Source organism: Rhinichthys klamathensis, unplaced genomic scaffold, assembly GCF_029890125.1.
Source record: "Rhinichthys klamathensis goyatoka isolate OS25496 unplaced genomic scaffold, OSU_Roscu_1.1 h1tg000049l_1, whole genome shotgun sequence".
Lineage (NCBI taxonomy): Eukaryota > Metazoa > Chordata > Actinopteri > Cypriniformes > Leuciscidae > Rhinichthys > Rhinichthys klamathensis.
Window position 1 is genome coordinate 450926 of NW_026606595.1, and position 26575 is coordinate 477500.

At 48.4% G+C, this 26575-nt stretch overlaps 1 protein-coding gene across 1 annotated transcript in view; it reads left to right on the top strand.

Annotated features, from left to right (window-relative positions):
- Positions 1-26575, top strand: part of LOC130082705 (protein unc-79 homolog) — a 91990-nt gene that overhangs the window by 56049 nt on the left and 9366 nt on the right. The window contains 20 exon segments of the mRNA XM_056247560.1: positions 76-255; positions 374-442; positions 3282-3571; positions 3640-3822; positions 5380-5545; positions 6609-6758; positions 7530-8609; positions 10401-10502; positions 10895-11061; positions 11063-11196; positions 11267-11407; positions 11491-11529; positions 15314-15426; positions 15521-15606; positions 15862-16035; positions 16171-16239; positions 16342-16452; positions 16659-16763; positions 23848-23925; positions 24008-24097. Of these exon segments, the coding sequence (XP_056103535.1) occupies positions 76-255; positions 374-442; positions 3282-3571; positions 3640-3822; positions 5380-5545; positions 6609-6758; positions 7530-8609; positions 10401-10502; positions 10895-11061; positions 11063-11196; positions 11267-11407; positions 11491-11529; positions 15314-15426; positions 15521-15606; positions 15862-16035; positions 16171-16239; positions 16342-16452; positions 16659-16763; positions 23848-23925; positions 24008-24097 (3527 nt within the window).

Genomic DNA, 26575 nt, shown 5'->3' on the forward strand with positions numbered 1-26575 from the left:
TTGAGACGTGTCAAGCATCCGTAGCGTGTGTATCGATCACACAGACTCTGCTCATGTGTTGATTTACTGTGTCAGCCATCACTGCGGTGAGGACGAACGTGGCCAACCTGAGCGACGCCGCCATGTGGAAGATCCGACGCGCTCGCTTCGCCCGCAACCGGCAGAAGAGCGTCCGCTCGCTGCGGGACAGCGTCAAGGGTCCGACCGAGTCCAAGCGGGCTTTCTCACTCCCGGAGACGCTGTGCAACAAACTGCGTGAGTTTATGAATCTGACCGTCAGTGTCTGTCACACACTCATCACTGACAGAGGATAACGGTGGAATCAGTGTTTGTCTGTGAATTCACCATAGAAGTCCTGTTTCTCTTCTTTCAGCTCTAAGACTCGTAAGACAGGAGCAGTCGGCACCCATACTGGGAAATATGCTGGAGAAAGTGCTAACAGGTAGAGCATGTCTTTACTAATCAATCACTAGTTCCTTAGTTTTATTCAAGTGCCCTCAATTTTCACCATTTCTGCACGGAATGTATATAACTATGATACAATTGATTTATTTCAGTTCTACCTTGTTTAAAAGGCAGACAAGTGACAAATCGTCAGGTTAGGGTTAAAATATGTCTTGTGAATTTTAAATTCATTTATGTACAATGAGAATAATAAAGGAGATAATATAGTTCCCTGTGGTACTCCTGTGTTTAAAACAATTGTCTTTGAAACTTTACCATTATCAAGAACTCTTTGTGGAAGATTTAAAAGAAAGTCTGTAATCCACCAGATGAAGCCACCATTCACCCCTAAATCAAGTAAACTCTGTAAAAGAACATCTATCTTAATTGTATTTAATGCTAAAAATCAAAAAATAAAAATCTAGCATTATTTGTGGTCTGTTGAATATGTTTCGGACACTAGATTGCATAGGGTTAAAGTGGCGTCATCAGTGCCCCAGCTCTCCTATAAGCACACTGCAGGGGTCTAAAGCTTCATTAACATCAGTCCTAATATGCCTAGTTAGCACTCTTACCATACAACATTTACCCTAAATAGATGTAAGAGCTATTGGTCTCAAATCCTTTAACTAAGTAGCATTAGATATTTTTGGCACCAGAACTAGGAACGACCTTATTATTTAACAGGACAGCCTATTGCCGAAGCATTTGTCCAAGGTGCGCATTGATCAAGTGGGGCAATCCGCATACTGATGAAGTGTAGGCTAATATCCTGATAAATCACAGGAGTAAGACCGTAACCGTGCTGTATATTAATGATCACGCTCAGGGTCTGCAGAGGACCGTAACTGTGCTGTATATTAATGATCACACTCAGGGTCTGCAGAGGACCGTAACTGTGCTGTATATTAATGATCACGCTCAGGGTCTCCAGAGGACCGTAACTGTGCTGTATATTAATGATCACGCTCAGGGTCTGCAGAGGACCGTAACCGTGCTGTATATTAATGATCACGCTCAGGGTCTGCAGAGGACCGTAACCGTGCTGTATATTAATGATCACGCTCAGGGTCTGCAGAGGACCGTAACTGTGCTGTATATTAATGATCACGCTCAGGGTCTCCAGAGGACCGTAACTGTGCTGTATATTAATGATCACGCTCAGGGTCTGCAGAGGACCGTAACCGTGCTGTATATTAATGATCACGCTCAGGGTCTGCAGAGGACCGTAACTGTGCTGTATATTAATGATCACGCTCAGGGTCTCCAGAGGACCGTAACTGTGCTGTATATTAATGATCACGCTCAGGGTCTCCAGAGGACCGTAACTGTGCTGTATATTAATGATCACGCTCAGGGTCTGCAGAGGACCGTAACTGTGCTGTATATTAATGATCACGCTCAGGGTCTCCAGAGGACCGTAACTGTGCTGTATATTAATGATCACGCTCAGGGTCTCCAGAGGACCGTAACTGTGCTGTAAATTAATGATCACGCTCAGGGTCTCCAGAGGACCGTAACTGTGCTGTATATTAATGATCACGCTCAGGGTCTCCAGAGGACCGTAACTGTGCTGTATATTAATGATCACGCTCAGGGTCTCCAGAGGACCGTAACTGTGCTGTATATTAATGATCACGCTCAGGGTCTGCAGAGGACCGTAACTGTGCTGTATATTAATGATCACGCTCAGGGTCTGCAGAGGACCGTAACTGTGCTGTATATTAATGATCACGCTCAGGGTCTCCAGAGGACCGTAACTGTGCTGTATATTAATGATCACGCTCAGGGTCTCCAGAGGACCGTAACTGTGCTGTAAATTAATGATCACGCTCAGGGTCTGCAGAGGACCGTAACTGTGCTGTATATTAATGATCACGCTCAGGGTCTCCAGAGGACCGTAACTGTGCTGTAAATTAATGATCACGCTCAGGGTCTGCAGAGGACCGTAACTGTGCTGTATATTAATGATCACGCTCAGGGTCTCCAGAGGACCGTAACTGTGCTGTATATTAATGATCACGCTCAGGGTCTGCAGAGGACCGTAACTGTGCTGTATATTAATGATCACGCTCAGGGTCTGCAGAGGACCGTAACTGTGCTGTATATTAATGATCACGCTCAGGGTCTCCAGAGGACCGTAACTGTGCTGTATATTAATGATCACGCTCAGGGTCTGCAGAGGACCGTAACTGTGCTGTATATTAATGATCACGCTCAGGGTCTGCAGAGGACCGTAACTGTGCTGTATATTAATGATCACGCTCAGGGTCTCCAGAGGACCGTAACTGTGCTGTATATTAATGATCACGCTCAGGGTCTCCAGAGGACCGTAACTGTGCTGTATATTAATGATCACGCTCAGGGTCTCCAGAGGACCGTAACTGTGCTGTATATTAATGATCACGCTCAGGGTCTGCAGAGGACCGTAACTGTGCTGTATATTAATGATCACGCTCAGGGTCTCCAGAGGACCGTAACTGTGCTGTATATTAATGATCACGCTCAGGGTCTCCAGAGGACCGTAACTGTGCTGTATATTAATGATCACGCTCAGGGTCTCCAGAGGACCGTAACTGTGCTGTATATTAATGATCACGCTCAGGGTCTCCAGAGGACCGTAACTGTGCTGTATATTAATGATCACGCTCAGGGTCTCCAGAGGACCGTAACTGTGCTGTATATTAATGATCACGCTCAGGGTCTCCAGAGGACCGTAACCGTGCTGTATATTATTGATCACGCTCAGGGTCTGCAGAGGACCGTAACTGTGCTGTATATTAATGATCACGCTCAGGGTCTGCAGAGGACCGTAACTGCCTCCTGTTTCCCTGCAGGGGAGAGCTCTCCTCTAGAGGAAGACTCCATCATTAAGGACCTGCTGCCGGAGGACGCCGGGATCGACCACCAGACCGTCCACCAGCTCATCATGGTGCTCATGAAGTTCATGGCCAAAGACAAGAGCAGTGCCGAGGCGGACATCGGCAGTGCCAAAGCTTTCAACACGGTGAAGCGGCACCTGTACGTGCTGCTGGGATACGATCAGCAGATGGGCTGCTTCATGATCACCCCGCAGAAGATGCGCTCCTCCACCTGCTTCAATGGCTTCATCGCAGGCATCGCTCAGGTGAGTTCAGCCGTCTGCACGCTCGTCTCCCAGTGGCCGGTGTCAGACTGCTTGTGTCGTCTCCTCAGGTGATGGACTACAACATTGGCTTGGGGAAGCAGCTGCTGCCGCTGGTGGTGCAGGTGCTGAAGTACTGCACGTGTCCTCAGCTGAGGCCCAACTTCCAGGAGCCGCCGCGCTGCTCGCTGTGGGCCCTCAAGCCTCACATACGCCAGATGTGGCTCAAGGCCCTGCTCGTCATCCTCTACAAGGTATCCATCCAGGGCAGACAGTTTACAAATGCAAGTAAAAACGGCGTTGGTGAGTAAATGAAATGGTGTCACTCGCCAATTGGCAGGGAACATTTTTATGAATGCTACCGTGAACGATGCTCGGGACAGTTGACCTGACACCACTGGCTCATCACAAGAGTTTAATCCTCAACAATTTAAACAGTCAAGTGCAAGGAGACGCAAAGGGGAGCGCGTTTCATTACTCGTTTCCATTACACAGAAGCCGCATCTCAGACAGCGCGTGAATACTAAACTGAGCTGTGTTTCACGTCGTCTTGTGCTTGAGCAGACAAATTCACACAAAACGATGTCAAAAAATAGCGAGTATCCTAGTAAACATAGTCGGTTACGCGTTAAGTGAGAAAGGGAACACATCTGTATCAGTATATTGGATCCGTGCATTCGCTCTTAAAGTGACAGCAACCTAATATTCCTTGTTAATCAAACAAGAAAAGACACAGGAAAAAAATCCCTCACTGCTCTTGACTGAATAACTGGGCTGAATAAGGTGTTATTTTACATTGCTTACTTTATTACATTTCTGTGCCTGAAAACTACTGTCAGACCTACCTGTCTGTTTTTGCAATGTCAAATTGCAACGTTTTTGTTTCATGGCCGGTAAAAATATTACTGTATATTACTGGCCGGCACATTTTCTGAAGTCACCAGCCATCGGTAACTGTGGCATAGAGTGAGTTTTAGGCCCTGCATTCACCGTAGCTGCGGCCGCTGGGCCGGTCCGGCTAACCTGGTAAAACACACATTACATAAATTATGAAAAAATGATTTTACTGGGTTGCACCCTCATATTTATAGCAGCGGATTCACATTTTTCTTCATAAAAATGTATTATCAAATGAATTATCAAAATCCCTTTCAGAATAAATAAATGGGCTGACCACTATTATTTTGTGAAATGTATTTAGGGATTGTACGATTTAAGGAGAGACACCAAAGACATTGATCTTTTGATAGTTTGTGATGACGAGTTGCTGAGCAGGTCAAAGCTGTGAACACAAAAGCCCAGTTTTATATTGGTGTGGCAGGAGTCTGTACAACACTGCTTACACATCAAGTTCACAGTTATATGTATTACAAGTTAATGGAAGAGAGATCAATCATTGAGGCAGAATAACATGTTTTTCAGTGGATTCAATTTTAATCACTAAAGTTTTGTGAATGGCAGAGCCGATTAATGCTGGTTAATGACGCTCCTGCAGACACACACTTAACAACATGACATTAAATCAACTCAATATGACGCATTAGTTTTGGTCACATCCAGGATCGATTTCCTCACATGACAAGGTCTAGAAACCTCCTGGAAACAGTAAGCCGAATGCCATCACACAACTGTTGTTTGATTTCTCTTCAACCTAAATATAAGTGCAATATGAGTGATCTCTCCCATGAAAAGAACATGCATTTTATTCACCTAAAAGCATTAACGCCGGCTTAGTGTTGTTCTGTGTTTCCATCTGTGTTTTTGCTCAGTCCCAGTGTAAGTCCTCATTAACCAGTCTGGCTGTGTTTCAGTATCCGTACCGAGATATGGACATGAGTAAAGATGTGGTGCTCCATCTGATCCACATCACCATCAACACGCTGAACGCTCAGTACCACAGCTGCAGGTCGCATGTGTCCGCAGGCCCGCTGTACAGCGACAACTCCAACATCAGCCGCTACAGCGAGAAGGAGAAAGGTACGAGATCTCCCGCTCAGGTCTGACCCTAACCCTAACAGCGAGAAGGAGAAAGGTACGAGATCTCCCGCTCAGGTCTGACCCTAACCCTAAGAGTGAGAAGGAGAAAGGTACGAGATCTCCCGCTCAGGTCTGACCCTAACCCTAAGAGTGAGAAGGAGAAAGGTACGAGATCTCCCGCTCAGGTCTGACCCTAACCCTAAGAGCGAGAAGGAGAAAGGTACGAGATCTCCCGCTCAGGTCTGACCCTAACCCTAACAGCGAGAAGGAGAAAGGTACGAGATCTCCCGCTCAGGTCTGACCCTAACCCTAACCCTAAGAGCGAGAAGGAGAAAGGTACGAGATCTCCCGCTCAGGTCTGACCCTAACCCTAACAGCGAGAAGGAGAAAGGTACGAGATCTCCCGCTCAGGTCTGACCCTAACCCTAACCCTAAGAGCGAGAAGGAGAAAGGTACGAGATCTCCCGCTCAGGTCTGACCCTAACCCTAACAGCGAGAAGGAGAAAGGTACGAGATCTCCCGCTCAGGTCTGACCCTAACCCTAACAGCGAGAAGGAGAAAGGTACGAGATCTCCCGCTCAGGTCTGACCCTAACCCTAACAGTGAGAAGGAGAAAGGTACGAGATCTCCCGCTCAGGTCTGACCCTAACCCTAAGAGCGAGAAGGAGAAAGGTACGAGATCTCCCGCTCAGGTCTGACCCTAACCCTAACAGCGAGAAGGAGAAAGGTACGAGATCTCCCGCTCAGGTCTGACCCTAACCCTAAGAGCGAGAAGGAGAAAGGTACGAGATCTCCCGCTCAGGTCTGACCCTAACCCTAACAGCGAGGAGAAAGGTACGAGATCTCCCGCTCAGGTCTGACCCTAACCCTAACCCTAAGAACGAGAAGGAAAAAGGTACGAGATCTCCCGCTCAGGTCTGACCCTAACCCTAACAGTGAGAAGGAGAAAGGTACGAGATCTCCCGCTCAGGTCTGACCCTAACCCTAACAGCGAGAAGGAGAAAGGTACGAGATCTCCCGCTCTCGGTCTCCTGCTGCATTAATGCCTGTGTTTCCTGTGCAGAGGAGGACAGTGTGTTCGACGAGTCCGATATCCACGACACGCCGACGGGAGCCGGCAGTAAGGAGTCGCAGACCTTCTTCGCTCGGCTCAAGAGGATCGGCGGCAGCAAGTCTGTCAAGTATCAGCCAGTGGAGCTCAGCGCTCAAAGGAGTGAGTGTGACCTATCACACTTTCATGGTCATCATTCATCTTTTCAGTCCACATTAAAATGGAAAACAATGGAAAACGTTTTTGTAAATTTAAAATTTGGAGTACTGATCTCAAAAACGAGTACTCGTATTAAAATACGTAAATATGACTAGAAAAATAACATTGCTAGATTGTAAACAGTTGAGAAAGAAAAAGCATGTGAATGAGTATATTTGCTCTTAAAGGGACAGCAGCCTAATAATAAACCTGCTGCTTTCTGTCATTAATGATAACCAAAGAACAAAAGAAAAAGAGAAAATCACTGCTCTTGACTGAATAACTTTTGTAACTTTAACTTAATAAGGATTAATCTACACTGTAAAGACAGTGTTTTTTTATACATTTGATAACTTTATTAAATTTTTGTAGTATTCCTTATTTCTAGTGCTTGAAGTTTTTCAGGTGGGTCTATTTTATTTGTGTCTTCGTTTTATTGTAGTTTGCTGTGCTGTTTGTTATTAGTTTATTTGTCTTATTTTATCACTGACTGTTTACTTGTCTTCATTGAGTTTGAGTTTTATTTACCCTAGTTAATATAAATGCCATTGACCAACTAAAACCTGGTCTAATGTCAATGGCTCAATATTTTTTTGTATTTAAAGAGTATTTGTATTTGTATTTTTTGTATTCATCATGATATATTGCATTACCGTATACCAGCTTATCTCTAGCCTGGACAGATTTCGTGTGCTCTCACACGCCTTCGTCGTCATCTCCTCTCCTCTTCTCCAGGTGAGATTGAGCTGGCGGAGTACAAGGAGGGCGGTGCGCTGCAGGACACGCTGCTGTACTCTGGCCGAGAGGACGGCAGCAGCCGGAAGAAGAGACTGCAGGCCATGCACAAGCAGAAGTCTCTGGACATCGGCAACACCGACTCCATCCTCTTCAACCTGGACGAGCACCGGCGCAAGTCCTGCATCGACCGCTGTGACCTGCAGGGTCCTCCGGCCCTCCAGCCCTCCTCGTCCTCCTCCATCGGCCGGCAGCAGCACCGGGCGCAGCACCACGGGAAGGACTCCTCCAACGGCCACTCCGTCATCGACCGCAGCGGCTCCAGCGTCAGGCCCATCATCCCCGAGGTGCGTCTCAGCTGCATGGAGACCTTTGAAGACAAACCCGCCGGCCTGGACTCGCCGCTGGACAAGGACGACCCGGATCTCATCGATCTCTCCTCAGACTGCACCTCCATCCCTGAGAAGCGCTCCATCCTCTCGCTCTCCGACAGCGACTCGCTGATATTCGAGCCGCTGCCTCCTCTGCGCATCGTGGAGAGCAACGAGGACCTGTTTGAGGCGCTGAAGCTCCCCGGCGGCGTGCTGAGCAGAGCCGAGGACCCGTCGGCCGGCCGGCCTCCTCCGGTGGTGCAGGTCAGCGTGGAGGACTGCAGCGGGGACCAGTGGAGAGCGGCGACCCTGGAGCTGCCCGACTCCACGGCTCAGCAGGAGAGCACCATGACCCTGAAGCAGAAGAGGGACCTCTTTAGGAAGACCTCGCACATGCCAAACGCTTCCCTGGAGGATTCCAGCAGGAAGGATAGCAGTGGGACGAGTCCCAGCCCCTCGAGCCGGTCGGTCCTGCACCACATCCCCATGGAGTCTCTAGAACGGGCGGGAGACGAGGACACCGAGGAGACCGATGAGAGAGACAGCGAGCCCAAACCCGACGATGAGAGTGACGAAGCCGAGTTCAAGATTCAGATCGTGCCACGCCAGCGCAAAGAGAGGAAGATCGCTGTCAGCGCCATCCAGAGGGAATATCTGGACATCACCTTCAACACTCTGGACAAGATGAGTGAGACGACTGCAGAGTCAGGTCAGTCCGCTCGCGTTATACAGCGTATATGATGTTTCACGCCAAGTGTTTGTTGATTTGTGTTTGTACCAGGGGTGTACTGGTACATGTATTCGTCACGGTTCTGTAATTTGCGGGTGGGAGGGCTGGGACATGTCCCCACCACTTTTTGAAACATCTCGCGGCACGATATACCAATACAAATAAATAAAACTTCTCCAGTTAAATAGCAGAGCATTCATTTAGTTATTTTGTGTAATAATAGGCGATCTAGCACTGAAATGTGTTGTTTTTAAAATCAAGTGCTCGGTACCGCTGCGGTCAGTGGCGCGGATACTGTGCTCTCGAGTGGCTGGCACACAGTCTGCACTCGGACACGCGCTTCAATCCGCTGCGGAGACTCTATTCCTTCCGGTAAACGTGTCCCTGCTTGATATACAACCACTGATGAACATATTCGGTTTTGATGAGAGAAAAAATCCCGGTACGAGTGCGGATTAGAACCCAGAACCACTGAAACGCTTGGCAAAAGCTCTACCACTGGACCATTAAAGCACATACACAAACAACTAACAACATATATTAGATCTCATTAAACGACAAATTAAACCCAATGTACTATTTAAATAGTTTGCTGGACATCGTAATGTTATTGTACACATATATTGTACATATATCTGATTTAGCAATGTATTAGCAACCGCCCTCTCCCCCCACACACACATACACACACAATGCTGTTTGCTAACCGCCACAACAGGAAAAGTGCAGAAGAACACACTATGGGTATCACTGCATATCTCGGCTGCCACGTCATCAGGCGCCGCTTGAAGACAGGCTTCGTTTCGCGTCCTTCATTCGGCCAGTTTTGAAGGATGCATCTGATGTATCCTTTGTGGCCTTAAATCACCCACAATCCTTTGCACACATTCCAATTAACTAAAATAAAGGAGTCGTACTGAGCTCGTCTGAGTTTATTATGAAATGTAAGATAAAAATAATGTTTTCGGACATAAAAGCATAGGTTATTATCTTTTGTTTTGCTGTAATTAATCACTAAACTGACAATAATAAGCTACTAGGAGACACAGACGGCTGTCATTCACTGTAGTGCATTTTTAGAAAGCCATTTAATATAAAGATTTGTAATACAAAGTATTTTTCCAAAATTAAGTTTTAATAGTATTTTCGTGCCGTGACAGTGGGGGCGGGAACATGTGTGACGTGTGCTCTTACTGGAGCGTCTCATTCTAGCGTTTAATGCTGAGGAGGACACTAGCCTAGGACACGGTTGTTCGTTTGAGAAACACCCGATCTATGCTTAGATATGTTTAAATCTCTCAAACAGTGTTTCAAGCGCAGAAAGACATCAATAAAACAGTTTGAGAATAATATCTTAAATACATTTACCTCAGGCAAGTCACTCACTGTCCACAGCATGTTATATTAGCTTATATGTTCATTATATACCAAAAACCAAAAGAGTAGTGCTTGAAAAGTCCTTGAAAGTCCTGGAATTTCTTTTTACAGTATCTGTACCGAACCGTCATGTTTGTGTCCCGTTACACCCCTGGTTTGTACTGTTTCCATTTGATAATAAGTCTCTCACTGAATTTGAATAAGAAGACTTTCAGAAGAAAAACAGTGAGACTAACTATCCTGGCACTAATCTAGTTCACATAATGCACAGTGCACATTCAGACTACTGGTTACGGTCCTGTCGGAGAACATGTTAATGTTACAGGGTTCTGCCGTTGTTCAGAAGTGGTTGCACACAGAGTTCAGAGACTGAAGGTTTTGATATTCACACAGATGAGAAATCCCTGACGAACCTGGAGAAGGCCAGAGAATCGGCCTCGGCTCCGGCTCTGGAGGCGGCCGTCCCCGAAACCAGCCACCGCTCCTCAGTGTCCAGTAAATCCCTTCCACACTAACTCAACTCCACTAAAGCAGTGTTCATATGAACACCGGCCCACTGCTTCTGTTTCATGAGGCTTCATTTGTGCTGTAAGAGTGAGAGATTTGATCAGATCCAGATGTGGGCTTAGTCAAGTCGAGTCAGCTTTATTTCTACAGCACTTTATACAATACAGAATGATTCAAAGCATCTTCACAGTAATAAACAGGAAGATAACAGAATCTATTATGCAAATTTAATCAAATATGAGACTAAATCTGCTGTAAAGCAGCTCTACTGAAGACCATAGTGTCATTCTTCAGCTCATTTCAGTTCAAATTGATAGTATTTCTGAATGTGGTGTCTGTCGTGCATGAGCATCTCCTGAAGTGTGTGTGTCCTGCTGCAGCTCAGTATCGCCAGGTGAAGCGAGGCTCTCTGGGTACCGTGACCATGAGTCAGCTGATGAAGCGGCAGCTCGAGCATCAGTCCAGCGCGCCGCAGAACATCAGCACCTGGGACACGGGTCGGTCTTCTTTAGCGCCACTAATCATGACCAGTCCTGTGTGCTGGAGTCTGTGCCCCAACTCTACACCTCACTCTTGCAGGTCCTACCAAGACGAGTCTGCTGTCGGCTCCGAGCACCGCCAGCATGTTTGTTCCAGCGCCGGAAGACTTCAGCGACGAGCAGCCCACGAACATGGCTGACAGGTGGGAGAGCGAGCGTCAGGGTAAAGTGTGGCGCATGCGGTGTTCCTCATCTGTGTGTGTGTCTGCTCAGGTGCCGGGACTGCGGGGCGGTTCTGGAGGAGTACGACGAGGAGACCCTGGCTCTAGCCGTGGTGGTGCTGTCCATGTTCATCCACCTGAGTCCCGATCTGGCCGCTCCGCTGCTGCTGGAGATCATGCAGTCTGTGGGCAGGTACGCTCGCACCACAGCCGCTGACCACACACGTTCACTACGATCTCTATGGCTCTCTTTCAGTTTCTGCTTTAATTCTGCAGGTTGGCCTCGAGCTCCAATTTCACAGGTCAGGCTGAAAGGTGAGTTACTCTTTCACAGCTGTACGTCTGAGGCTTATTCTCCTGACTGAGTTAGCTTGTGTCGTTGGTGAACAATGGAAGTCGGCTCCTGTCTGAGAGCTGATTTCTCTTTTTGTTTTTGTGAATTATTACTACTAATTATTACGAGTAAAAGGATGACTTTTGTACTGACTATTGTGTTGATGTGTGTTCGCGAGATGAGTCTATATTATCTGTAATAATAATAATATAATAATATAATATTGAATAATTACATTGAATAATTTGCAGTTTTTTACAATCATTTTCTCAATATTTAAAATTTTTCAAAACTCTTCACACAGTTCTCTTTACTAACTCTCAGCTTCACAGCAGTTAGTTTCACATTTACTAAAACTACCAAAACGCCTCTGTTTCGACTGTAACCTCCCTTAGAGAGAACGAGACGTTGCATCGATCGATGCTGTGGGAACGCTCTGCGTGATTGCGTCGTAAAGCGCAAATTAAATCAGTCCAATGGTGTAACGCAGGGGTCGGCAACAGGCGGCCGGCGGGCCAAAACTGGCCCGCCGGCAATAATATCTGGCCCGCGCCGCAGCCTGAAAAGTTCTGAAAGACATTCAAAAGAGTCTGTGGATCGCTAGACACACCTCTAAAATAACCGTCATGAAATGTCTAATATTATATTAAATGCGGCTCTATAGCACGCGTTGTGTTTATCGTGCAATTTATACACGAAAATGTGTTTTTACGTGCATATGATAGGCCTACGCAGTTTTTCGCGTGCATTTGATACGCACTTTATTGCGTGTAATACACACGCATCCCACACCACTAATCCTACCCAACGTATACTACACACGCACCAGACACCACTACTAAACCTACCCATGCGTATCATATGCACGTAAAAACTCTTTTTCGCGTATAAATTGCACGATAGACACAATGCGTGCTATAGAGACGCATTTAGTGTGATCGGGTTGTCGTTGCAGATAAGACACACACCGGCTTTGCATTTACAAAACTAGGTAGGATGAACGCATAGTTGTCTTTTTATTATTCTTTGTATAGCCTAACTATTTTCGCTGTCAACTTCCCTTTTTAGACTCTTTGATAGTGCCATTTTCTCTCACCAGCTTAAATGTTAACACGACGTAATAGCGTAAAAAAAGTAGCTATGCAGTTTAGTAGGCTATGCGAGGATGCCAAGGAATAATTCTAAGTTTAAAAGTAGTCTACGTCAAATAATTATTACAATAAGTTAGACTCCATTGTGTAACAAGCAAATTAAAATGATACACATTTATTCACAATATGGAAAGAGGAAATAAAACATAGTTCGTTAAGAGCATGACTCAAAAATGCCATTAATGGGCTTATTCAAGTCCTCTTTTATTTTTTTAGTTATTTTTATCCATTCCGCATCTCCCACATGTGTGTTTTAGCAAGGCAGGATGTGTTGCAAGATGCCGCAATATATCGGGAGACATGTGGGTCAGACATGATTTTGACCACTTCATTAAGTTTTGTTTTGTAGAAAGCCTATCTAAAAATTTAATTTCGTTTTGTATCATTTGTATCTTATTTTTAATCAATGTTTTATCAACAAATTGCTTGTATTTAATAAAAGCAAATATAGCAGACAATATAATCGGACATGGAGGCGCCGGCGAGATTGCATTGCTCGTGAACTGGAGCTCGTCTCATAAATTAACCGAAACTCAGCGTTTAAGCTGCCTCACAGACACGAAAATATATAGAAAGCTTAAAAATGTCTAATTTTAAACGAAACAATTCAAAACGAAAAGAAACCGACTACTCTCTGCTTATGTAATCCATATTATGAAATGTGCATTTCTCTCTATAGGCGCGTTAACTACTGCGGTCACTATTGCAGCCGACTGAGCCGACACAAGACACTTATAAACAATTAAAATGTCTCCTTGCTATATTTGAAACATTCATAATCATTACTTTTGCCGGTTCCTTGTGACAGCTTTTGCGTTATTGGCAGCGTCACCCTCTGGTTACATGAACACGGCGTCACCACCGAATCAGCACCGAAAACATGGGAATTTTTTTAGACAATAATCCCACGACCTATTCGATATTCTATAATTAAATCAACAAATCGAATATTCGAAAATCGTGACTCATCCCTACTGCTTTATTAATGTATCCAGTATAAAACCCGGACACTGCCACACTGACTGTCCTACTAGCCTACAGTATTTAACACAGAGTAACAGCTCACTAACATTCTAGTTGCATTTTTCATCAATTAATTTCTTAAATTATCCATTGACTATGTTCTGGCCCGCCATCTAGTGTAAAAAATTTTTTTTGACCCGATGCCAACCTTACTTGCCGACCCCTGGTGTAACGTGACGTCAGAGGCGGGTGACGTCACCAACCAGGACACTATAAAGCCTACCCAAACAGTGTAACGCTAGCTTCTAACAGACTGAAGCAAGTCGCCAACAGGCATGCAGAAGTATGGCATGGCGACGCAGCGTCTCGTTCCCTCTTCAGTAACCGAGGCGTTCCCTTTCAAGGGAACTCGTGCTGTGTCGATTGACGCTGTGGGAACGCCTATACCCACACCACCATAATGACCAGTGACTGTCTAGTGTGAATCGAGAAAGCACTAAAACGGGGCACCTGAGACCCGGGAGTGGAGCCCAAGTCTAGGTTGTAAAACCTCATGAGTGTGTGTGGTGAGGACCAGCCCGCCGCATCACAAACATCTTGAAGTGAGACTCCTGGCACTAAGGCCTTAGAGGCAGCCATACTCCTTGTCGAATGAGCCAGCACTGCCAAAGGGGTAGGCAGTCCGGCCGATTCGTAGGCAAGAGAGATAGCCTTGACTATCCATTTGCTCATTCTCTGCTTAGAAGCTGGTGACCATTTATTAGGAGGTCCAAAACATACGAACTGTTGTTCTGATCCAGTCTGAGCCACAGGGCGGCTCTGTGGGCGTAAGCATCCAATGTGCTAACTGGACAAAGCAAATTATTTCTTTCCTGGTCGGCATCCTGGAAAGGAGGAGGACAGAAGGCCTGCAGAATGATAGATCTGGCCACATTAGTGGAAACTTTAGGGATAGACCCTGGTCTAGGGTGGAGGAATGCCTTTACCATGCCGGGTGCAAAATCCAAGCATGAAAGGGAAACTGACCAAGCTTGTAAATTTCCTATCCTTTTAAGAGAGGTGATAGTCAGGAGGAACAACGACTTGAGAGTCAGAAACTTGACTGAAACCTCCTCAATAGGCTCAAAGGGAGCCAGGGATAGGCCTTGGAGCACCACAGCCAGATCTCACGGCCGTACCCTAGTGCGTACTGCAGGCCTCAGCCCCACGGCCAGATCCCATACCGTACCCTAGTGCGTACTGCAGGCCTCAGCCTCAAACGTGTTACTGTGCCTCGGCAGCAGCGGGACCCGAATCGTGAGGAACGCGAGCCTGAGAGGAAGCTGTTCACAGTCTGGGCAACCTCGAGCGCTGCCTGTGCATCCACTCACAAACAAACAACACACAGACTGTGTGTGTCCGCACCCGTGATGTAGCGAGGGCAGGGATGCACACACAACCTGTAACTTTGTTTGCTCGTCTGACCTGACCTGAGTATTGAGAAATGTGTCCTAGAGATTGTAAAAATCTGTAAATGAAGAGCCATTTGTTGGCCAAAAGAGCCGGCTCCAACGATCCAGCTCAATAAAAGGAGCTGGCGTTCCCGTCACTGGTGTGTGTGTGTGTGTGTGTGTGTGTGTGTGTGTGTGTGTGTGTGTGTGTGTGTGTGCAGCATGCTGATTCCCGGGAACGTCGCTGGCGTGGCCAAGCAGTTCCTGCGTTGCGTCCTCCATCAGCTCGCGCCCAACGGCATCCTTCCACAGCTCTTCCAGAGCAACATTAAAGGTCTGAGACAGAGCTTACACACACACACACACACACACACACACACACACACACAGAGACTCGAGCTCACTGGCACTGCTCTCTCTGGTTTCAGACGGAAGCTTCCTGCGGACACTGGCCATGGCTCTGGTGGATTTCAATGAGCTGAGCTCTGTGGCCGCGCTGAGCCAGCTACTGGAGGTGGGTCTCACACACACACACACACACACACACACGTCTTCCAGCAGAGGACAGTCTGGAAAGCTTTGCTTAAAACCTTCTTACTTTCCTTTGTAATGGAGAGTCATGTTTTCCTCAATTAGAGCTTAATTTCCAGGACATTCATCACAACCTTCCTTATGAAGACTAATAGTATGTGCATGAGCTGTGAATGGCTGTATTGGGGTTGTACGGTGGCTGCTGGTAACTGCAGTAAAGCTGCTGGTGTCGTCCTAGGGTCTGAACAATAAGAAGTCTCTGCCAGCAGGCGGCGCTATCCTGCACTGTCTGGACAACATCGCCACCTTCATGGAGACTCTTCCCATGGACTCGCCCAGCAACCTGTGGACCACCATCTGCAACCAGTTCCAGACCTTCCTGGCCAAACTGCCCGCTGTGCTGCCGCTCAAGGTGTCTCTCTCTTCAGTCTCTCTCTCTCTTCTCTTCAGTCTCTCTCTCTGCGCCTCAGTCTTTCTCTGCGCTTCAGTCTCTCTCTGTGGTGTATATGATCAGAGTCTCACTATGCTCACGGTTTCTCTCCTATAGTGTCCGCTGGACTCAAGCCTGAGGATAATCATCTGTTTGCTGAAGATTCCCGTCACCAACGCAGCAAGAGTAAGCTCGTACATTTCTGTGGCTCTGTGTTGTTTAAGGTTCCCCTTGGATGAACCAAAAGTGTGTGTTAAATCTCACTGCTTCTCCTGTGTGGTCCTGCAGAGTCTGCTGGAGCCCTTCTCCAAACTGCTGAGTTTTGTTCTCCAGTACGGTGTGTTCAGTCTCTCGTATCTCGTAGAGATCTGTGGTTTATGCTACAAAAACTTCAGCAAGGTGAACAAGCCTTTATTCCACCAGAGAGAATCTGACGTCCGCTGGCATGATTTTATTCCTCTGATAACAGATTACTGTAAATTATAATATAGACTCATGCATTTTCTGTAAAGCTGCTTTGAAACGATGTGTACTGTGAAAAACGCTATACAAATAAATGTGAATTGAATTGTTTTTGAAAATGACATTGTCCCTGTTTAATGCAGGAAAGAGACAAGTTCTACATGTCACGTATCGTGGTTCTGGAGCTGCTTCAGGCTCTGAAGTTCAAGTCTTCTATTCCCGACACGAACCTGCTGCTGCTGGTGCAGGTACAGCTACTGTCCGTCACACACCCTCGTTCACTGCAGAGTCACTGTCACACAGCCTCGTTCACTGCAGAGTCACCGTCACACAGCCTCGTTCACTGCAGAGTCACTGTCACACAGCCTCGTTCACTGCAGAGTCACTGTCACACTGTCTCGTTCACTGCAGAGTCACTGTCACACAGTCTCGTTCACTGCAGAGTCACTGTAACACAGCCTCGTTCACTGCAGAGTCACTGTCACACAGCCTCGTTCACTGCAGAGTCACTGCAACACAGCCTCTTTCACTGCAGAGTCACCGTCACACAGCCTTCATTCACTGCAGAGTCACTGTAACAGCCTTGTTCACTGCAGAGTCACTGTAACACAGCCTCGTTCACTGCAGAGTCACCGTCACACAGCCTCGTTCACTGCAGAGTCACCGTCACACAGCCTCGTTCACTGCAGAGTCACCGTCACACAGCCTCGTTCACTGCAGAGTCACCGTCACACAGCCTCGTTCACTGCAGAGTCACCGTCACACAGCCTTCATTCACTGCAGAGTCACTGTAACAGCCTTGTTCACTGCAGAGTCACTGTAACACAGCCTCGTTCACTGCAGAGTCACTGTAACACAGCCTCGTTCACTGCAGAGTCACTGTAACACAGCCTCGTTTACTGCAGAGTCACCGTCACACAGCTTTCATTCACTGCAGAGTCACTGTAACAGCCTTGTTCACTGCAGGGTCACTGCAACACAGCCTCGTTCACTGCAGAGTCACCGTCACACAGCCTCGTTCACTGCAGAGTCACTGTAACACAGCCTCGTTCACTGCAGAGTCACTGTAACAGCCTCGTTCACTGCAGAGCCACTGTAACACAGCCTCGTTCACTGCAGAGTCACTGTAACACAGCCTCGTTCACTGCAGAGTCACTGTAACACAGCCTCGTTCACTGCAGAGTCACTGTAACACAGCCTCGTTCACTGCAGAGTCACTGTAACAGCCTTGTTCACTGCAGAGTCACTGTAACAGCCTTGTTCACTGCAGAGTCACTGTAACAGCCTTGTTCACTGCAGAGTCACTGTAACACAGCCTCGTTCACTGCAGAGTCACCGTCACACAGCCTTCATTCACTGCAGAGTCACTGTAACAGCCTCGTTCACTGCAGAGTCACTGTAACAGCCTCGTTCACTGCAGTCACTGTAACACAGCCTCGTTCACTGCAGAGTCACTGTAACAGCCTCGTTCACTGCAGAGTCACTGTAACAGCCTCGTTCACTGCAGAGTCAGTGTAACACAGCCTCGTTCACTGCAGAGTCACTGTAACAGCCTTGTTCACTGCAGAGTCACTGTAACAGCTTTGTTCACTGCAGAGTCACTGTAACAGCCTCGTTCACTGCAGAGTCACTGTAACAGCCTTGTTCACTGCAGAGTCACTGTAACACAGCCTCGTTCACTGCAGAGTCACTGTAACAGCCTTGTTCACTGCAGAGTCACTGTAACAGCTTTGTTCACTGCAGAGTCACTGTAACAGCCTCGTTCACTGCAGAGTCACTGTAACAGCCTTGTTCACTGCAGAGTCACTGTAACACAGCCTCGTTCACTGCAGAGTCACCGTCACACAGCCTTCATTCACTGCAAAGTCACTGTAACAGCCTCGTTCTCTGCAGTCACTGTAACACAGCCTCGTTCACTGCAGAGTCACTGTAACAGCCTCGTTCACTGCAGGGTCACTGTAACACAGCCTCGTTCACTGCAGAGTCACTGTAACACAGCCTCGTTCACTGCAGTCACTGTAACACAGCCTCGTTCACTGCAGTCACTGTAACACAGCCTCGTTCACTGCAGAGTCACCGTCACACAGTCTCGTTCACTGCAGAGTCACTGTCACACAGCCTTGTTCACTGCAGAGTCACTGTAACACAGCCTCGTTCACTGCAGAGTCACCGTCACACAGCCTCGTTCACTGCAGAGTCACTGTAACACAGCCTCGTTCACTGCAGAGTCACTGTAACAGCCTCGTTCACTGCAGAGTCACTGTAACAGCCTCGTTCACTGCAGAGTCACTGTAACACAGCCTCGTTCACTGCAGAGTCACTGTAACACAGCCTCGTTCACTGCAGAGTCACTGTAACACAGCCTTCATTCACTGCAGAGTCACTGTAACACAGCCTCGTTCACTGCAGAGTCACTGTAACACAGCCTCGTTCACTGCAGAGTCACCGTCACACAGCCTCGTTCACTGCAGAGTCACTGTAACACAGCCTCGTTCACTGCAGAGTCACTGTAACAGCCTCGTTCACTGCAGAGTCACTGTAACAGCCTCGTTCACTGCAGAGTCACTGTAACACAGCCTCGTTCACTGCAGAGTCACTGTAACACAGCCTCGTTCACTGCAGAGTCACTGTAACACAGCCTTCATTCACTGCAGAGTCACTGTAACACAGCCTCGTTCACTGCAGAGTCACTGTAACACAGCCTCGTTCACTGCAGAGTCACTGTAACACAGCCTCGTTCACTGCAGAGTCACTGTAACACAGCCTCGTTCACTGCAGAGTCACTGTAACACAGCCTCGTTCACTGCAGAGTCACTGTAACACAGCCTCGTTCACTGCAGAGTCACCGTCACACAGCCTCGTTCACTGCAGAGTCACTGTAACACAGCCTCGTTCACTGCAGAGTCACTGTAACAGCCTCGTTCACTGCAGAGTCACTGTAACACAGCCTCGTTCACTGCAGAGTCACTGTAACACAGCCTCGTTCACTGCAGAGTCACTGTAACACAGCCTCGTTCACTGCAGAGTCACTGTAACACAGCCTTCATTCACTGCAGAGTCACTGTAACACAGCCTCGTTCACTGCAGAGTCACTGTAACACAGCCTCGTTCACTGCAGAGTCACTGTAACACAGCCTCGTTCACTGCAGAGTCACTGTAACACAGCCTCGTTCACTGCAGAGTCACCGTCACACAGCCTCGTTCACTGCAGAGTCACTGTAACACAGCCTCGTTCACTGCAGAGTCACTGTAACAGCCTCGTTCACTGCAGAGTCACTGTAACACAGCCTCGTTCACTGCAGAGTCACCGTCACACAGCCTCGTTCACTGCAGAGTCACTGTCACACAGTCTCGTTCACTGCAGAGTCACTGTAACAGCCTCGTTCACTGCAGAGTCACCGTCACACAGCCTCGTTCACTGCAGTCACTGTCACACAGCCTCGTTCACTGCAGAGTCACTGTAACAGCCTCGTTCACTGCAGAGTCACCGTCACACAGCCTCGTTCACTGCAGTCACTGTCACACAGCCTCGTTCACTGCAGAGTCACTGTAACAGCCTCGTTCACTGCAGAGTCACTGTAACAGCCTCGTTCACTGCAGAGTCACTGTAACACAGCCTCGTTCACTGCAGAGTCACTGTAACACAGTCTCGTTCACTGCAGAGTCACTGTAACAGCCTCGTTCACTGCAGAGTCACCGTCACACAGCCTCGTTCACTGCAGTCACTGTCACACAGCCTCGTTCACTGCAGAGTCACTGTAACAGCCTCGTTCACTGCAGAGTCACCGTCACACAGCCTCGTTCACTGCAGAGTCACTGTAACACAGCCTCGTTCACTGCAGAGTCACTGTAACACAGCCTCGTTCACTGCAGAGTCACTGTAACAGCCTTGTTCACTGCAGAGTCACTGTAACACAGCCTCGTTCACTGCAGAGTCACTGTCACACAGCCTCGTTCACTGCAGTCACTGTAACACAGCCTCGTTCACTGCAGAGTCACTGTAACAGCCTCGTTCACTGCAGAGTCACCGTCACACAGCCTCGTTCACTGCAGTCACTGTAACACAGCCTCGTTCACTGCAGTCACTGTAACACAGACTCGTTCACTGCAGAGTCACTGTAACACAGCCTCGTTCACTGCAGAGTCACCGTCACACAGCCTTGTTCACTGCAGAGTCACCGTCACACAGCCTCGTTCACTGCAGTCACTGTAACACAGCCTCGTTCACTGCAGAGTCACCGTCACACAGCCTCGTTCACTGCAGAGTCACCGTCACACAGCCTCGTTCACTGCAGAGTCACTGTAACAGCCTCGTTCACTGCAGTCACTGTAACACAGCCTCGTTCACTGCAGAGTCACTGTAACACAGCCTCGTTCACTGCAGAGTCACTGTAACACAGCCTCGTTCACTGCAGAGTCACTGTAACACAGCCTCGTTCACTGCAGAGTCACTGTAACACAGCCTCGTTCACTGCAGAGTCACCGTAGCAGCCTCGTTCACTGCAGAGTCACTGTCACACAGCCTCGTTCACTGCAGAGTCACTGTCACACAGCCTCGTTCACTGCAGAGTCACTGTAACACAGCCTCGTTCACTGCAGAGTCACTGTCACACAGCCTCGTTCACTGCAGAGTCACCGTCACACAGCCTCGTTCACTGCAGTCACTGTAACACAGCCTCGTTCACTGCAGAGTCACCGTCACACAGCCTCGTTCACTGCAGTCACTGTAACAGCCTCGTTCACTGCAGAGTCACCGTCACACAGCCTCGTTCACTGCAGAGTCACTGTAACACAGCCTCGTTCACTGCAGAGTCACCGTCACACAGCCTCGTTCACTGCAGAGTCACTGTCACACAGCCTCGTTCACTGCAGAGTCACCGTCACACAGCCTCGTTCACTGCAGAGTCACTGTAACACAGCCTCGTTCACTGCAGAGTCACCGTCACACAGCCTCGTTCACTGCAGAGTCACTGTAACACAGCCTCGTTCACTGCAGTCACTGTAACACAGCCTTGTTCACTGCAGAGTCACCGTCACACAGCCTCGTTCACTGCAGAGTCACTGTAACACAGCCTCGTTCACTGCAGAGTCACTGTAACACAGCCTCGTTCACTGCAGAGTCACTGTAACAGCCTTGTTCACTGCAGAGTCACTGTAACAGCCTTGTTCACTGCAGAGTCACTGTAACAGCCTTGTTCACTGCAGAGTCACTGTAACACAGCCTCGTTCACTGCAGAGTCACCGTCACACAGCCTTCATTCACTGCAGAGTCACTGTAACAGCCTCGTTCACTGCAGAGTCACTGTAACAGCCTCGTTCACTGCAGTCACTGTAACACAGCCTCGTTCACTGCAGAGTCACTGTAACAGCCTCGTTCACTGCAGAGTCAGTGTAACACAGCCTCGTTCACTGCAGAGTCACTGTAACAGCCTTGTTCACTGCAGAGTCACTGTAACAGCCTTGTTCACTGCAGAGTCACTGTAACAGCCTCGTTCACTGCAGAGTCACTGTAACAGCCTTGTTCACTGCAGAGTCACCGTCACACAGCCTCGTTCACTGCAGAGTCACTGTAACAGCCTCGTTCACTGCAGAGTCACCGTCACACAGCCTCGTTCACTGCAGTCACTGTCACACAGCCCCGTTCACTGCAGAGTCACTGTAACACAGACTCGTTCACTGCAGAGTCACTGTAACACAGCCTTGTTCACTGCAGAGTCACCGTCACACAGCCTCGTTCACTGCAGTCACTGTAACACAGCCTCGTTCACTGCAGAGTCACCGTCACACAGCCTCGTTCACTGCAGAGTCACCGTCACACAGCCTCGTTCACTGCAGAGTCACTGTAACAGCCTCGTTCACTGCAGAATCACCGTCACACAGCCTCGTTCACTGCAGTCACTGTCACACAGCCCCGTTCACTGCAGAGTCACTGTAACACAGACTCGTTCACTGCAGAGTCACTGTAACACAGCCTTGTTCACTGCAGAGTCACCGTCACACAGCCTCGTTCACTGCAGTCACCGTCACACAGCCCCGTTCACTGCAGAGTCACTGTAACACAGACTCGTTCACTGCAGAGTCACCGTCACACAGCCTTGTTCACTGCAGAGTCACCGTCACACAGCCTCGTTCACTGCAGTCACTGTAACACAGCCTCGTTCACTGCAGAGTCACCGTCACACAGCCTCGTTCACTGCAGAGTCACCGTCACACAGCCTCGTTCACTGCAGAGTCACTGTAACAGCCTCGTTCACTGCAGTCACTGTAACACAGCCTCGTTCACTGCAGAGTCACTGTAACACAGCCTCGTTCACTGCAGAGTCACTGTAACACAGCCTCGTTCACTGCAGAGTCACTGTAACACAGCCTCGTTCACTGCAGTCACTGTAACACAGCCTCGTTCACTGCAGAGTCACTGTAACACAGCCTCGTTCACTGCAGAGTCACCGTCACACAGCCTTGTTCACTGCAGAGTCACCGTCACACAGCCTCGTTCACTGCAGAGTCACTGTAACACAGCCTCGTTCACTGCAGAGTCACTGTAACACAGCCTCGTTCACTGCAGAGTCACCGTCACACAGCCTCGTTCACTGCAGTCACCGTCACACAGCCTCGTTCACTGCAGTCACCGTCACACAGCCTCGTTCACTGCAGAGTCACTGTAACACAGCCTCGTTCACTGCAGAGTCACTGTAACAGCCTCGTTCACTGCAGAGTCACCGTCACACAGCCTCGTTCACTGCAGAGTCACTGTAACACAGCCTCATTCACTGCAGAGTCACCGTCACACAGCCTCGTTCACTGCAGAGTCACTGTAACACAGCCTCGTTCACTGCAGTCACTGTAACACAGCCTTGTTCACTGCAGAGTCACCGTCACACAGCCTCGTTCACTGCAGAGTCATTGTAACACAGCCTCGTTTACTGCAGAGTCACTGTAACAGCCTCGTTCACTGCAGAGTCACTGTAACACAGCCTCGTTCACTACAGAGTCACCGTCACAAAGCCTCGTTCACTGCAGAGTCACTGTAACAGTGTTCATAGAAAGTTCAGCGATTAGGAAACGAACTCGATTTCAGCTATAACCAGCTCTACTGAAGACGAGTCATTATTCAGAATTCCGTCTCACAGTAGAGCAAAAAACCATGAATCCATTTGGGCGCATATCTAGTTTTCTGTTGCAAGCACTAATATGACAGCTGCACATATTATGTCCAAACCAGTTTTTTAAAGATGAGTGTTTGGTTTGGTGTCACATACTGGTGTGTGAACATCTGTAAACAGCTCATGAGATCAGTGTGAGAGAGTGAGTAATGTCCTCTGCTGTCCTCAGTTTGTGTGTTCAGACATCGGGACGAGGCTGGCTGAGTCCACCATCATCCAGAAGCACATGATCACCGCTCTGCCCGGGGTGAGCCTCGCCTCTCTCACATCTGCTGCTGTGTGTGTGTGTTTGATTGTGTGTGTGTTAGTGACGGGTGTCTGTCCCGCAGTGTACGACCGCGGCCATGGAGTGTTTGAGGCAGTATCTGAGCGAGCTGCTGGACTTCATCGCAGACATGCACACGCTGACTAAACTAAAGGTACTCCTCTACACAAGCACTCAAACATTCACTGTCGTAATGAACTGAATCATGATGTAACTCGTGAAGCAGCTTGACATTGTGAATGTGTGTGATGTGTGTTTGCAGCTTCAGTGAGAAGTGAATTCAGTTCAAACAGAGCGTTATGCCTCCGCTTTCTCTTTCTCTTTCTCACAGTCATCATGTACAAATGTAAGATGTTCATCCCCAAATCCAGAAAAGTTGAGACATTTTGTAAAATCCAATAAAATCAAGAATCTGAATTGTTCATTCTCTTTAACCTTTATTTAACTGACAGAAGTACAAAGAAATTCAATTCATGTTTGGAGTTTCAGTTTGTGTTTTGATTAGTTCCTCTTTTCCTTTGTTCTTTTCCCGCCACTCCTTTGTTTCTATGGTTAGTATCACTATGAGTTAATTTGTCCCAGCTGTGTATGATTGTGTATGATCTCTGTTGCGTATATGTGTGTCTGCCTGTCAGCTTGTTCCAGAGTACTATTATAAAAGTTTAAAGGAGCTGTATGTAAGAAATTTATTTCAATTAATCATAAAATGGCCCTGAAATGTCACTAAACATTAAGAAATCATGTACATTTCAAATACTTGTTTCACTGACAACAGTAGTCTGGCCAGGATATTGTCACTTGATTTGATTTAAAAAGTGAAGTTGCAGCCCTCAACTGATGTTGATGTTGTCATGTTGTGTTTTGGTCTGATGCTCCACCCTCCACCTATCTACCAATCACGAAGTCAGTAGTGTTGCGGCATCTGGGTTGCCAGCTCTGCTCTAGTTACCACAGCTGCAGCTCGTCACGTTCCTGCTGGATCCTGCAGCCTATCTGGCAACCTCGAGTCAGGGAGGAGGGGGAGGGGATACACCACTCTACAGTCATTTGACAGTGATTGCAGTACTAGTTTTGGCCACAATCTTACATACAGCTCCTTTAAGTTTGTATATATATAATCGGAGTCTTCAGTCACAGTGTGACAGAAGATCGGACCAACCCAAATGGATGAACGGGTAATGTTCATCTCCGTGGCTCGGGAGAGCCACAACCTTTTAGAGTTTTAGAGGGAATTCCTCCGGCTTGCCATCACCAGCTCCCTCGAAAGTAACACCCTGAGGACCCTGTTCCAGATCGGGGACCTCCCACCACCCCATTGACCTCCCAGACACCACAGGGCTGGACTGGAGGGAAACCTTGATTCGGTGTCTGGAGAGCGTTGGGTCCCGGTCTGGAACCAAGCCCATCTCAGAGTCCATTCCAGAGTGTCGTCCTGTCATGGTCGCCGCCACGCCAGAGCCCTCTGCCAAAATGGTTGCCGCTTCTGAGCCTTTAGCTAAGATGGCTGCCGCTGCGCCTGAATCTCCTGTCCCTGTCCTCGTCCAGAGTCCAGAGGAATTGGACTTAATCGATTTCGATACTGAAATACCCTGTCTTCCGCCATCATATGTTTTATCTGTCTGCCCGGAACTATCTGTCAGCTCCAAACTCCTACACAGCCTCCCTCTCCCACCTCCTCCCATCATCATCATCTATTCCTCATCCTCATCACCGCCTCTGCTGATTCCTATCAGCCCCTCAGTTCACCCTCATTCCAACACCAGTGATGTGGGCTCGCCGCGGGTCTGCCAGTCTCCAGCTCCATCATGGCCCATCAGTCCACCAGCTGCACCGGGCTCCCTCGTCCCTCTGGCTCCTCCTTGGTCCTTCGTCGACCTGCCCTCGCCTCAGGACTACACTCCTCCGGCTTCACCTCGTCCCATCGTCCCTCTGGCTCCGTTGGACTCCTCACTCCCTCCAGCTCCACCGTGGTCCTCTGTCTCTCCGGCTCCACCACGGCCTTCTGGATCCCCGCCTCGGTCGCCAGAGCCGTCGGCATCGCCATGTTCCTCCTGATCCTCAGCATCGCCTTGGCTCGTCAGCTCTCCGTCTACACCCCTGTCTTCTCTTCTACCTGCTCCGCCTCCGTCAGTCAGCCCCCTGGAGTCCTCAGCCCTTTCTCCACCATGGCTACTCCCTCCATCGGCTCCACCATGGCTCCTTGGCTCCTCCCTCCATCGGCTCCACCCTCCATCGGCTCCTCCCTCCATCAGCTCCTCCCTCCATCGGCTCCTCCCTCCATCAGCTCCTCCCTCCATCGGCTCCTCCCTCCATCGGCTCCACCATGGCTCCTCCCTTCATCGGCTCCTCCCTCCATCGGCTCCACCATGGCTCCTCCATCCATCGGCTCCTGATTGGCTGAGCTGATTGGCTCCTGTGTTCTTTTGTTCTTTTACCCGCCACTCCTTTATTTCTATGGTTACTGTCACTGAGTTAATTTGTTCCAGCTGTGTATGATTAATTATCTTGTTTCTGTTTGCTATTTAAGATGCACCGCTTAAGTCTTTATCCAATCTCTGTTGCGTTTGTGTCTTCCCTGCCTGTCAGCTTGTTCCAGAGTATTATTATACAAGTTTGAGTTTGTATATTTAAT